General features: G+C 43.8%; 1 protein-coding gene across 15 annotated transcripts in view; it reads right to left on the minus strand.

Annotated features, from left to right (window-relative positions):
* Nucleotides 1-12,624, minus strand: part of FNBP1 (formin binding protein 1) — a 118,495-nt gene that overhangs the window by 48,791 nt on the left and 57,080 nt on the right. For all 15 annotated transcript variants that reach the window (XR_014215651.1, XM_082207993.1, XM_082207994.1 and 12 more), the window contains exons 5-6: nucleotides 5,059-5,121; nucleotides 4,305-4,409 (exon numbers count right to left, since the gene is read on the minus strand). Coding sequence is in view for 14 of the 15 variants with exons in the window: in XM_082207993.1 (XP_082064119.1) it covers nucleotides 4,305-4,409; nucleotides 5,059-5,121 (168 nt within the window). In the remaining variant the exon portion in view is untranslated. The remainder of the gene's footprint in view (nucleotides 1-4,304; nucleotides 4,410-5,058; nucleotides 5,122-12,624) is intronic.

The raw sequence follows: 12,624 nt of genomic DNA on the forward strand, positions 1-12,624 counted from the left end.
AAGAATTGATGCTTTTGAATTATGGTGCTGTAGGAGACTCTTGAGAGTCCCATGGAGTGCAAGAAGATCAAACCTATCCATTCTTAAGGAAATCAGCCCTGAGTGCTCACTGGAAGGACAGATTGTGAAGCTGAGGCTCCAATACTTTGGCCACCTCATGAGAAGAGAAGACTTCCTGGAAAAGACCCTGATGTTGGGAAAGATGGAGGGCACAAGGAGAAGGGGACGACAGAGGACGAGATGGTTGGACAGTGCTCTCAAAGCTACCAGCATGAGTTTGACCAAATTGCGGGAGGCAGTGGAAGACAGGAGTGCCTGGCGTGCTCTGGTCCATGGGGTCATGAAGAGTCAGACACGACTAAATGACAACAAAATTATTTTAGAACCATGAGGACTAGAACCTTCCAGCACTATAGGGCAATGGCAGAGCATCTCCTTTGCATGCAGACGGTCCCAGGAGAGATGAGAATGTCCCCTGCCTGAAACCCTGGACAGTTGCTGCCCGTCAGTGTAGAGAATACTGAGCTAGATGAACCAACAGCCTGAATCTGTTCAAGGCAGCTTCCAAAAAAAGAAAAGAAAAAAAGGAACTACTTTTTCCCCAACTGTCTAAAAACCTCCTAAATAAACACGAGAGAGAGAGAGAGAGAGAGAGAGAGAGAGAGAGAGAATGAATGATTCTGTTGCATCATCCTCTGGAAGCTGAGCGGCTTCTGGGTTATTGCTAAACTACCCCCTCCAAGCTTCCCTCCTCCTGCTTGCCTCCCCCTCTTCCCCCAAACTATCACAGCAGTCCCTTGATTAAACAATGTCCTATTCTGCACTTGCAAATTATGTAAGGATGAGCCCCACATCACATGCTTACGGCAAAGCACCCAAAGGGAGGCAGGCAAATACAGCTCTCTCTGTGTGTAGTTCCTATTTTATTGGCCCATCATTCAGAAGTGGCTACTGGCATGGCTAGTTGGACAAGCCTGGAGAACCCCAGTGAGATTTTATATATATATATATATATATATATATATATATATATATATATATATATATAATATAATATAATATTTTTATTTCATTTTATACTGTACATAGGACACAGAGAAGAGTTATAACAGCAGATAAATCACAGAATCATAGAACTGCAGAGTTGGAAGGGATGCCCAAGGGTTATCTAGTACAACAAAGGAATCACAGCTAAAGAATCCATGGCAAGTGACCACCCGGTCCTCTGCTTAGAAACCTCAAATGAAGTAGAGTGCTTATTTTTTAATGCTAATTAAAAGATGGAAAAGCCTATAATATAGGCTTGCAGAGTGAGTACAATCTGTTGCATGTGGGGTTAATAACCAAGTCTAGGTAAAGAACACCAGCGTTATCAAATTATCAAGTTAAGTTCCAGATTTTTATCTTCCTTCTTCTCTTTTATTTTCCTTGGTTTCCTCTGCTTTGGGCCATTATTGGGATTATACACACATGAAGGTGATGACTGGCTGGGAGAAGAAAGGGGAGCTCCCAGGTGAGATATGGGAAGGTCCACCCCTTTCTGTGGGTGACAAGGGTTCAGCACTACCTTTGAGAGAGGACTCTGCATTTTCCTTTCTTTTTTCAGTTTTTGTTTTCATTTAGTTTGTTTTTTATTGTATTATGCAAAAAACCTTAACAAAATATTATGAAAGTCTAGTTCCAGATTTGCCTGGCTTCTGACGAGGGCTGTCTTGAAAATAATGGCTCTGTTGTCTATGTTGTAAAGGAATGTCAAATCCTGTAGAAAGCACCTGGAGGTTCTGGTCCTTGTCAAAATCTCAAAATATACAGAGTTTTCTCCATTATAGCTACGTTCCAGATTGAGTAGCACCAAGCACACAGTGTAAGGCTTTGGGCTGTTTTCCATTCAGTTGCTATTACTATTTGAGCTGCCAAGATGATACATAAGACCAATTCATTGGTATCTTAGAAAATATTCAGTGAAATTTTGGACAACGAGCAATTGTTTCTTTGGCATTATTTATAATTTCTGACAAAATTAAATGCCAAAACACAGGCCACTGTTTTGATAGCTGTGATGCTCCCTGGAATGACAATCTGCTGTGGTCCAGCTTTGTATTTGGGGGTGGGAGAGATTCTGGCAAGTTTAAAGCTGGCAGCGAACAGCACAGGCTTACATTTAGGGTGTGGGGAGCAAAAGTGCCCCCCCCCGCTTTGCATTTCAAAGAAATGTGGTGAGATAGGAGGAGACTGGTTTGTATCTAGCTGCTGGATCCCCAGCAAGCCAAGAATTTAACAAAGGGAAAGACATGTCCATATTGGGATGTACAGGCAGCTCTTGCTATCCAAACACTTGTTATATGAAAATTCACATATCCAAACACAAGGAATTAGTACCCAAACCTCCCTATAGATCGCAGATTCAGATATCCAAACAGGCAGACCTGCATGTAGTACTGTAAACTAATAAGCAGCCTTAAACAAGCCTTACTTTTTCATGTTTTGCTGGTTTGTGGCAGCTGTTTCACCAGATACCACTGGGGGTGGGGAGGTCAGACAGAGGAGAGAGCATTTCCCCCCTCCCTGTTTGCCTTTTGCAGAGGGTTTTCCATATTTCTTTTTGGCCATTTTGGGGTCAAAATTCCATGGTCAGTGGGAAGTAATGTGGGCCTTAGTGAAGGTCATTGAACCACAATACAGTGGTACCTTGGGTTACAAACGCTTCAGGTTACAGAGGCTTCAGGTTACAGACTCCGCTAACCCAGAAATACTACCTCGGGATAAGAACTTTGCTTCAGGATGAGAACAGAAATCGTGCTCTGGCGGCACGGCAGCAGCAGAAGGCCCCATTAGCTAAAGTGGTGCTTCAGGTTAAGAACAGTTTCAGGTTAAGAACGGACTTCCGGAATGAATTAAGTTCTTAACCCGAGGTACCACTGTACTGAAATGAAACCCCCATGTCCAGAGGCAGTCTACCTTAGCAAGAAGGGCAGCCCTACCTGGAGATGCTACCAGGGATTGAACCTGGGACTTTCTTCTTGCAAAGCAGACCCTTTACTCTTGAGGTACAGCCTAAAATTAGTAACCTAGTCCTCATGGTTCTGAATAATTTGAACAAAAACATAGGCATATGCAGCCCAACACCCGCTTTGACCATGGAGGTTGTCCATCGACAGCCCTCTCCTCCATGAGGTTGCCCAACCCCTTTTAAAGCCATCCAAGTTGTGCCCACTACTGCCTCCTGTGGCAGTAATGCTTGCTCCTCTGGCAGCAGGCTTCACAGTTTAATTAATTGCTGCATGAATAAGTCCCAAATGCTGCAAGCTTTCCTAATAGGGGGACAAATGCAGCTACATGCCTTCTGGAATTTGCTCCTCCAGAAAAGTTATGGAGATTAGCCCTTGTTGCAGTTTATTTCTAGCTGAGAAGAGCACCCTGGCTATTTTTAGCAAGCCATGTCTGAAATATCGAAATTCCCAGAGGAGCGCTATGGATGCAATCACCAGAAACGGACCTGGCTTTCTCAAAATCAGCAGTAACCAACACATACTGGAAGTTATCTGTTTTGCAAGTGCTCAGTCCGTTTGGGAGCTCAGTTAGGTATGAAGCTTGTGTGCGACTTTCTTTTAAAACAGCATTGGGGCAACTTCTGTCTCTGTGAGAATAAAAAAAATTCCTTCCAGTAGCACCTTAAAGACCAACTAAGTTAGTTCTTGGTATGAGCTTTCGTGTGCATGCACACTTCTTCAGATACCAGTATCTGAAGAAGTGTGCATGCACACGAAAGCTCATACCAAGAACTAACTTAGTTGGTCTTTAAGGTGCTACTGGAAGGAATTTTTTTTATTTTGACTATGGCAGACCAACACGGCTACCTATCTACTACTGTCTCTGTGAGGACATTGAGATGATAGCTAAGACCTCTGTTCTGACAGCCAGTACGGTGTAGTGGTTGGGAGACACCAGGGTTTAGCTTACTGAGTGACCCTGGGACAGTCACTGCCTCTCAGCCTGACCTACCTTATAGGGTTGTTGTGGGAATCAGTTAAGAAGGGGGAGAGCATTTACGTCACCTTGAGCTCAATCAATCAATAAAATATACTAACAGTTGTCATGATTCCAATTTAAAGCAGTACCATACAACTTTCAACAGTCATGGCTTCCCCCAAAGAATCCTGGGTGCGTTGATAGGACCCTGGGATAGTTGATAGGAGGCACCCCTCTTTCCCTCACAGAACTACGACTCCCAAGTGGTTTATAACATGTAATCCCTCTTCGCAGAAAGTTCCCAAATCTCCTGCCTCCATATTTTTTTTGTTTACCTTTTCGACGTCTGCTTTTGTTACATTGATATCGGCATCCATCTTTTCGAAATACTGCTGTGCCCTGTCCGCTTCTTTGCAGTCCCTTTCAAATCTTCTTTTACTCTGTTAAGGGAAAGGCAGTGTTGCATAGCGGTTAGAGTGGCCAGACTAGAACCTGGGAGATCAGGGTTCGAATCCCGTCTACTAGGCCATGAAGTTTGGGCCAGCTGGGTGTGACCTCTCAGTCTAACATACCTCACAGGGTCATTGTGGGGATTAAATGGGGAGGAGGAAAACTATCTAAGCCACCTTGAGCTGCTTGGAGGAAAGGTGGGATACAAATGTAAATAACAATAACAATAATAGTAATAATGGGAGGGAATAAGGTTTGAGCAAGGAATTCCCTGTCTCTTGACATTAGGCATTGCTGTACCCTTTTCAAAAAAATGTTTTGTTTAAGCAAGCTTATGTAGAAAGCTATGTGTTTTAATCTCTTTTCACTAATTATCTTTGGAATGCTTGAAATGGGCTTTCAGTTATGATTTTGATGTTTTGCTCCTCACAAAACTGCAATCAAGCAGTATATAAATGTAGTGAAATAAAGAATAAATAAAATAAGATATGGCTCAGGAGCACAACACCTAACCCACTTGACTTGCCTCTTCTGGAAAGAATGTCCCTGGACCTCGTGGAGATTGTCTGAGACCCTTCCTTGTGTGAAACCCCTGCGTAAGACCCACCAGCGTCAGGAGGGGGGCTTTTTTAAACTCACCGATTCAAGCTGCTTCCAGCAAGTTTCGATGTGCTGCTGAGCTTTTCTGCCGTCATGAAAGTGCTGTTGTAAAACCATAGCAAAGAGTTATTAAGGAACTGTACTGAGACAAAAACGTGTGTACACCTGTTTGCCCTATATTTATTACATTTAGACATATGATATGCAAGTTACACAAAATGAGACTTAAAATAAAACTGTATACACTCAGATAAACGTTTCTCAATATATTATCAAGTTGTGTTAAATGATGTTTAATAATGTATATGCTTAGATTTTTGATTTTTGCATGCTTCATGCAAGTGTAACGGTGTAAACTATAGGTACTGTTCTGCTGTATGCCTCATGGTTCGTATAATCAATAAAATAATACCAAACTGCATAAAAATAGCCATGTTTCTTTTGGCCTCTTGCTAATTTTAATTTTTGTGTCAGTTTTTCCAATAACACTGTTAACCAAATTGCATTATACTATTGGTCCACGGTTAATAATTGCAATGATTTCCATGTCCTGGCAATGGTTGTTCTTGTACTGGTTAATAAATGTGTTATGAGCTCTTCATTTCTAATTTGCAGCATATCCTGACTATACAAATGAAGTAGAGCTATTCCTGAAGTAATTGGAAATGCTTTTAATTAAAGACATTTCTGTAAATACATTTTACCAAAATATTTATATTTTTGGACACTATCACCACATATGCTGATATGTCCTTATAATGGGACATACTCTCAAACACATGGGATAACTGTTCGGTTTTATATAGAATAGGCGTCTTGATGTAAAGTACAGTGATACCTCAGTACTTGAATGGCTTGGCTCCCGAATAAATCGGCTCCCGAATGCAACAAACCTGGAAGTAAGTGTTTTTCGGAAGCCAAATGTCTGACACGGCTTCCGCAGCTTCTAATTGAGTGCAGGAGGTTCCTGCAGCCAATCGGAAGCCACGCCTTGGTTTTCGAATGGTTTTGTGAGTTGAACGGACTACCGGAACAGATTAAGTTTCAAAACCAAGGTACCACTGTTAACAGTTGTGCAAAATTTTAAGTGCTCTTTATTTTGTTGTTGCCCATATAGATTTATATAGGGGTTTTTACCCATAGCCTCTTCTTCGATTTTTATTCCTGTTCAATTCCCACAGCTTCCCAAATTTTGCTGAGGGCAAAATGGAACCTCTATAACAGATTTATACAAATATGACATTAATCCTTTTGTCATTATATTTTCTTGAGTATTTTTGGGTTGCGATTCGCGGCGACCCAGAAGTAACAGAGCACGTTACTTCCAGGTTTCGCTGCTTGCGCATGCCGATGCTCAAAATGATGTCACATGCATGTGCGGAAGCGGCGAATCGCGACCCGCGCAGATGTGGGTTGCATTCGCTTCAGGATGCGAACGGGGCTCCGGAACGGATCCCATTAACATCCAGAGGTACCACTGTACTCCAATTATCTTCTGAAGTTCCATTGTATGTAACAGAACTTGCACCCCATTCTGCTGAAACTGGAGCCCCTTATGTTTTCAATGTCCCTAAACACTTAGCTTTGGAGCAAACACAACTCCTCAAGTGTCCTTTCTACCCACCTTTTTCAGAGTGACCCTAGGAGCCCATCCTCAGTGGCTGACTCACCTCCTTTCAATTCTGATGGGCTCCAATGACATATTAATTGGAAAGCTCTAGGAGGCAGGGACCCAGCTTCAGAAACAGCAATGGATCTATGACCCTGGAACACTACACCTCTGCCTCCAGATGTTAGTCTGGAATGATGGGAGTTGCAGCACATTGGCCACCCCAGCCCTAACTGGAAAGGGGAACATTTTTTGGGTTGTCTAACTTCTGCTCTGATATTTCTGGGTCTCAGTTAAGTCATGCCCATAATTTTTGGTAGATCTACTCAGAGTATCTTAGCCAGGTTACCATACTCATACCTACAACGAACACTCAATTAAAGGCCAGCTGAAGCCATAAAAGGCAATGCAGCTGGATTACGGGCAGAACTGAAAGAGTCATCGTTTCCCATTAACTCTGATGACACCCGTCCTGTGCCAATCTTTTCTACCACATGGAGAATAATTATCTCCTTTTTAAAAAAAGGAAAATCCAACATCCACTGCAATACAGCATTAGAAAAAATACATTCTGAATATGAATTCCTCTTCTCTGGAGCTGCTTCACTGTCACATCAACCTGTGGGATATTTTAATACCTGCTAAGCAGATAAAAGTAAGGCAGCTTACACCGCCTGCAACTCCTGGGGGGGTTGCAATACAGGCTCGCCTGCTCTCCTCCAGGGCTAATGTTTCTTTCAAAGCACACTAAGGCTCAGGGGCCTGTTCTACCTGCACATTGCCTGGTTGACAATCATAGAATTGCAAGAGACCCCAATGATAATCTAGTCCAACCCCCTGCAATGCAGGAATCACATTATTTATAAATGTGGAATTAATGGGTTGCATCCGGTGCTAGCCCTATTCAGATCTACAGAATTTAATGGGTGTGACTAACTTAGCCCTGTTAGAGTAGATCCATTGGAACTAATAGGCTTAAGCTAGTCATGTCCATTGAATTCAATGGGTCTACTCTGAGTAGATCTAGTATTGGATACAACTCTCCCCCCCCTTTATTTTTAGTTGAGTTTAATTTGTAATTTTTTATTTCCTGATGTTTAGGAGGATATTCCCTTAGCTGATTACTATGTTTTATGAAGTGAGATTTCGCTTGTGTTGGTTCCCTTGTGGGGAACCAACACAAGGGAAATGGGGTAGATGTGATGCTTGCTTTCATGATAAAAGGATGTTCTATTGGTGGCCATCACTGCTTCTTGCAGGAGCGAATTCCACAGTTTAACTATGCACGGTGTAAAGAATGACTTCCGTTTATCTGTCCTGTTTTGTAACAGTAAAAGGTAAAGGGACCCCTGACCATTAGGTCCAGTCGTGGCAGACTCTGGGGTTGTGGCGCTCATCTTGCTTTATTGGCCGAGGGAGCTGGCATACAGCTTCCGGGTCATGTGGCCAGCATGACTAAGCCGCTTCTGGCGAACCAGAGCAGTACCTATTTATCTACGTGCACTTTGACGTGCTTTCGAACTGCTAGGTTGGCAGGAGCAGGGACCAAAAAAATGGGAGCGCACCCCGTCGTGGGGATTCGAACCGCCGACCTTCTGATCGGCAAGCCCTAGGCTCTGTGGTTTAACCCACCCGCGTCCTTTTGTAACAGTAGGCAATGACAAGAGAAAACTGGGTCCCTTTAATTAGAGCATCATATTGTGACATGGGTACTGCTAGGAACCAGGCTGCAACTGGTGCTACTACTATAGAAAGGTCTCAGCTCCGGCTTGTTCTTGGCTGGAGCAACTTAGAATCAAAGCGTTGGAAGGACCCCAAGGGCCACTCAGTCCAACCCCCTGCAATGCATAGCTAACGAATCCCTGGCACATAGTCACCTGTGGAAAAAATCTCCGACAAAGTCCACCAGCTTCAGGGGCCATCTGTTCCACTGTGGAACAGCACTTAGTTCTTCCTGATGTTTAGCTAGAACCTCCTTTCTTGTCATTTGAATCCATTGGTTCAGGTCCTACCCTCTGGAGCAGCAGGGGGAAAAGCTTGCTCTGACTTCCGAGTGATGGCCCCTCAGATATATATCACTTGGCTGCAAGACTTGGAAGACCAGCTTCCTGCCTTGTAGATCTTTTCCCACCTGGCCTGGCGGGGCCCCGAATGACTCCAGCTACAAAAGCTGAGGCTGCTGAACAGACTCAAGGGGCTTTAGTTGGGAGGGTTGTTGCTATTATTGCTATTAATTTTTTGCACCTTTATTTTAGATCTTATTATGATTTATGTGGAAATTGTTTGATTTGAGTTTTTTCATGTTGTAAGCCACCTTGAACATGCCTCAACTATGGAAAGGCAGCATAAAAATAAAATGTTGCATGGATGTATGCATGTAAGATGGCTATCACATCTCCTCTCAGTTTCCTATTTTCCAGGCTAAACATATCCAGCTCCTGCAACCATTCCTCATAAGGCTTGGCTTCTATACCCTTTATCATCTTGGCTGCCCGCCTCTGCACACCTTCCAGCTTATCAATATCCTTCTTAAAGAAGCATATTCAGAGCTCGGTATTCCCCAAAGCACAGCCTCAGATCCAGCCCAACCTCATTCCACCTCGCCTTGTATCCAGCTGACCTCCCAAAAATGTTACTAGGAGCAATGAGGGCAGAATGGTGGATGAACCATCCCAGAGGCCTTTGCTTCTGTTTTGTTTTACTGTACTTAATTTCCTGGATATCAAACCTTCCAGGCAACTGCGGGGGGTGGGAGTGGGGGAGCCAGCAACTTCACATTTTCCACAGCTAAAATAGCTGCCTGGCCAAAACAAAAGATATTTTAATTCAGTGTGATCTGTAATTCTCATTTTTCCAGGTTGCGAAATACGTAAGAGACAAGAGATTAATCCCAGTCTGGGCACAGAGAAAGTCTTCTCTGGGGCCGAACAGAGAAGCTTTTTAAAAACAGTATCATAATAATGGTGCAACAAGGTACTAAAACCAAAGATTAGTGGGGGATGAAACCCAGGGATGGGAATAGTAAGTTTTAAACAGTTTAAACTACACTGCTATTATTTCAAGCACTTTCAAAGGAATAAAGGGTATAAATCCCCACACACACATCTAGAATGGTGCACAGTCCATCCAACTTGATCCAGGTTCCCAAATTGCCCTGACTGAGGGAACACCCAAATCTACCTGGATCCAGTCCTGAAATCATTCACTGGCAAGGCTAATGCTTAATCAGGGTTTTTAAACTCCTAATTAATGTGACTGGGAAGGGGAAGGAGATGCTGTGCCTCCACCTCCCTGGACACCTGCAGGATTGAACCCTCTGCTCACCAGCTGGTGATCCAATCCTGCTGAGTGCTGCCTCTCCAGGGTGCTCCCTGTGGTGAGCTGGTGAGTGGAGAGGTCAATCCTTAACAGTTTTGAATGCACCCACATTTCTCTGCTGGAAAAAGGTGTGCTCAGCACAAGCTTATACTTCCTATCCAAGATAGCATATGAAGAGCCTTCTGGATCAGGCCAGTGACCCATCTAGCCCAACATCCTGTTCTCACAGATGCCCCAATGGAAACCCACAAGCAGGACCTGAGTGAAAGAGCAACCCTTTCCCCTCCTGTTCTTTCCAGCAACTCATATTCAGAAGCATTTCTCATCTAACAATGAAGGGAGAACATAGCCATTGTGGTTAGTAGCCATGGTTGCCTTCTCCTCCTCCATGAATTTGCCCAATCCCTTCTTTAAAGCCATCCAAGTTGGTGGTTTTCCTTGTGTACTTTCAGAGTTCCACAGTTTAACTCTGCACTGTGTAAAGAATCTTTCCTTTTACGTGTCCTGAAATCTTCCAACCTCCACCTTCATGGATTCTAGTCCATGAGTTCTTGCATTATGAAGGAGAAAATCTTTTCTCTTTTCACCTCTTCCATGCCTTGCACAATCAATGGTACCTCTGGTTATGAACTTAATTTATTCCGGAGGTCCGTTCTTAACCTGAAACCGTTCTTAACCTGAGGTACCACTTTAGCTAATGAAGCCTCCTGCTGCTGCGCGATTTCTGTTCTCATCCTGAGGTTTAAAGTTCTTAACCTGAGGTACTACTTCAGGGTTAGCGGAGTCTGAAACCTGAAGTGTTTGTAACCCGAGCTGTTTGTAACCCGAGGTACCACTGTAATGTTCAATAATGGTTCTGCAGTGGGTTTTCACAAGACTTGGCCAAAGCCTGGATCTCTGCAAACTGGCCCGAGTTTGGGCTTTGGCCTTCAGCCAAATCTGGTGCACAGCCCTAATTTCTTCACTTGTGAGGCTTCAAGACAAATAGGACATTTAAAAGGAATTTATTTTAACTGCATCAAGCATCCCCTTCAAGGGATGAATCTATTTTATGCCTCAAATGCAGAGAGGAAGCCGACAGATACCCAAGATCCTTGCTAAATATTCAGAGAGATTTCTTCAGTTGAGTCACTGTAAAGTGTGTTTATGTGTCTGTTTTTAAAATCAGTTGGTAAGCAACTAATGTGTTTGATTCTCACAATGACAGATTTTGGAAACTTGACATCAGCTCTCTCCATATCAACATAGTCCAAAACACTGAATGTGTCAGACTTTGAAGATCCATGGTTCATACCCCATGAAAGTCCTGGTTGGACACACACCTCCCTTTCAATCTTATACTTTCCAGTTTCTTTCTATCTGTAAAGTGAGGCAATATGACTGCTGCCATAGAGAAAAAGCACTTTTCCAACCTCAGGGCAACAGTTCCTTCAGGACCACATTCTGAAGGCAACATGTCAATCAGAGGCAGAACTGGCCGGAGCAGTAAATATAATTTTTACCTCTGCGCAATAGGCCCGTTTCTTCACACCTCTCTCTATCCTCCAACCAGCCAAGCCATCATGACAAGGGATTATCATTTAACGTTTCCACCAGGTAGCATATGATCATTTGAAAGGAAGTGTGGTGTAGTGGTTTGAATGTTGCATTTGGACCAGAGAGACTAGGGCTGGGCAGTATCAGCTTTTCAACATAGCAGTATATCACCAGCCAAACATCACGGTCTGGCGATATACGATGAAGTTGAAAAGACAAGCTGCACTGGCCTCAGCCTGTGAGGCACTGGGTGAAATTGCTGCAGCTCTCACTGTGGGAGCTGAGGCGGTTTCACCCCAGCACCTAGTGGACTGGGACAAGGTGCCTTGTTTGTACAGCTCAGCTGGGGCGCGACAAGGCTCCTGATCCCCAGCTGAGCCATCCCTGGTATTGTCGTTACCACCGCCCTGAGCGGGAGCCAGTGCCAGGCTGGGAGATCCTTTAACTGCTCAGCTGAGGTGGGTGGCAACCACACACTCCTCAGCCAAGCAGTTTAAAGATGCAGAGGGAGGAACAGGTTGTATCAGTACCTCACTGATGCACCTTTTTTCTCCCTCTGCACAGTATGAGGGCAGAATGGGGTAGAGGAACTCGCTAGCAGAGGGACTCAGGAGCGGTGGTAGTTTCACCAGCGATATACTGCTGCGTGAAGCCAACATCACAGTCTGCTCCTCATACCAGTCCTGGGAGATATATTGATATATCTCCCAGGCCCAAGAGATACCTTGGTTGAAATCCTCACTCAGCCATGAAGTTCACTAGGGGACTTTAGACTGCACACTCTCCACCTAACCAACATCTAAGAGTTGTTGTGAAAAATAAAATAGAATGCGAGGAACTATGTCCATCACATTGAGTTCCTTAGAGGAGGGAAATAATAACTCTGACTTTGGTAGTTATGGTGAGGATCAAACGAAACTATGTCAGTGTAGCTCTCCTCTTGATCACTAGAAAAATTACGCAGCTCACCAGAAACTTGGGTTGAGTGTTTTAAAAGTGGAAGTCAGGAAGCAAAGTTCTACATTCTATACTTCATGCAGAATTGCAATGTACACCCAAACTTTGTATATCATGTTCAGGACCAGCAGACCACACACACACACACAGAGAAAAAAACATAAGAAGAGCCTGCTGTATTGGGC

This window comes from Podarcis vaucheri (genome assembly GCF_965113315.1).
Source record: "Podarcis vaucheri genome assembly, chromosome: Z".
NCBI lineage: Eukaryota > Metazoa > Chordata > Lepidosauria > Squamata > Lacertidae > Podarcis > Podarcis vaucheri.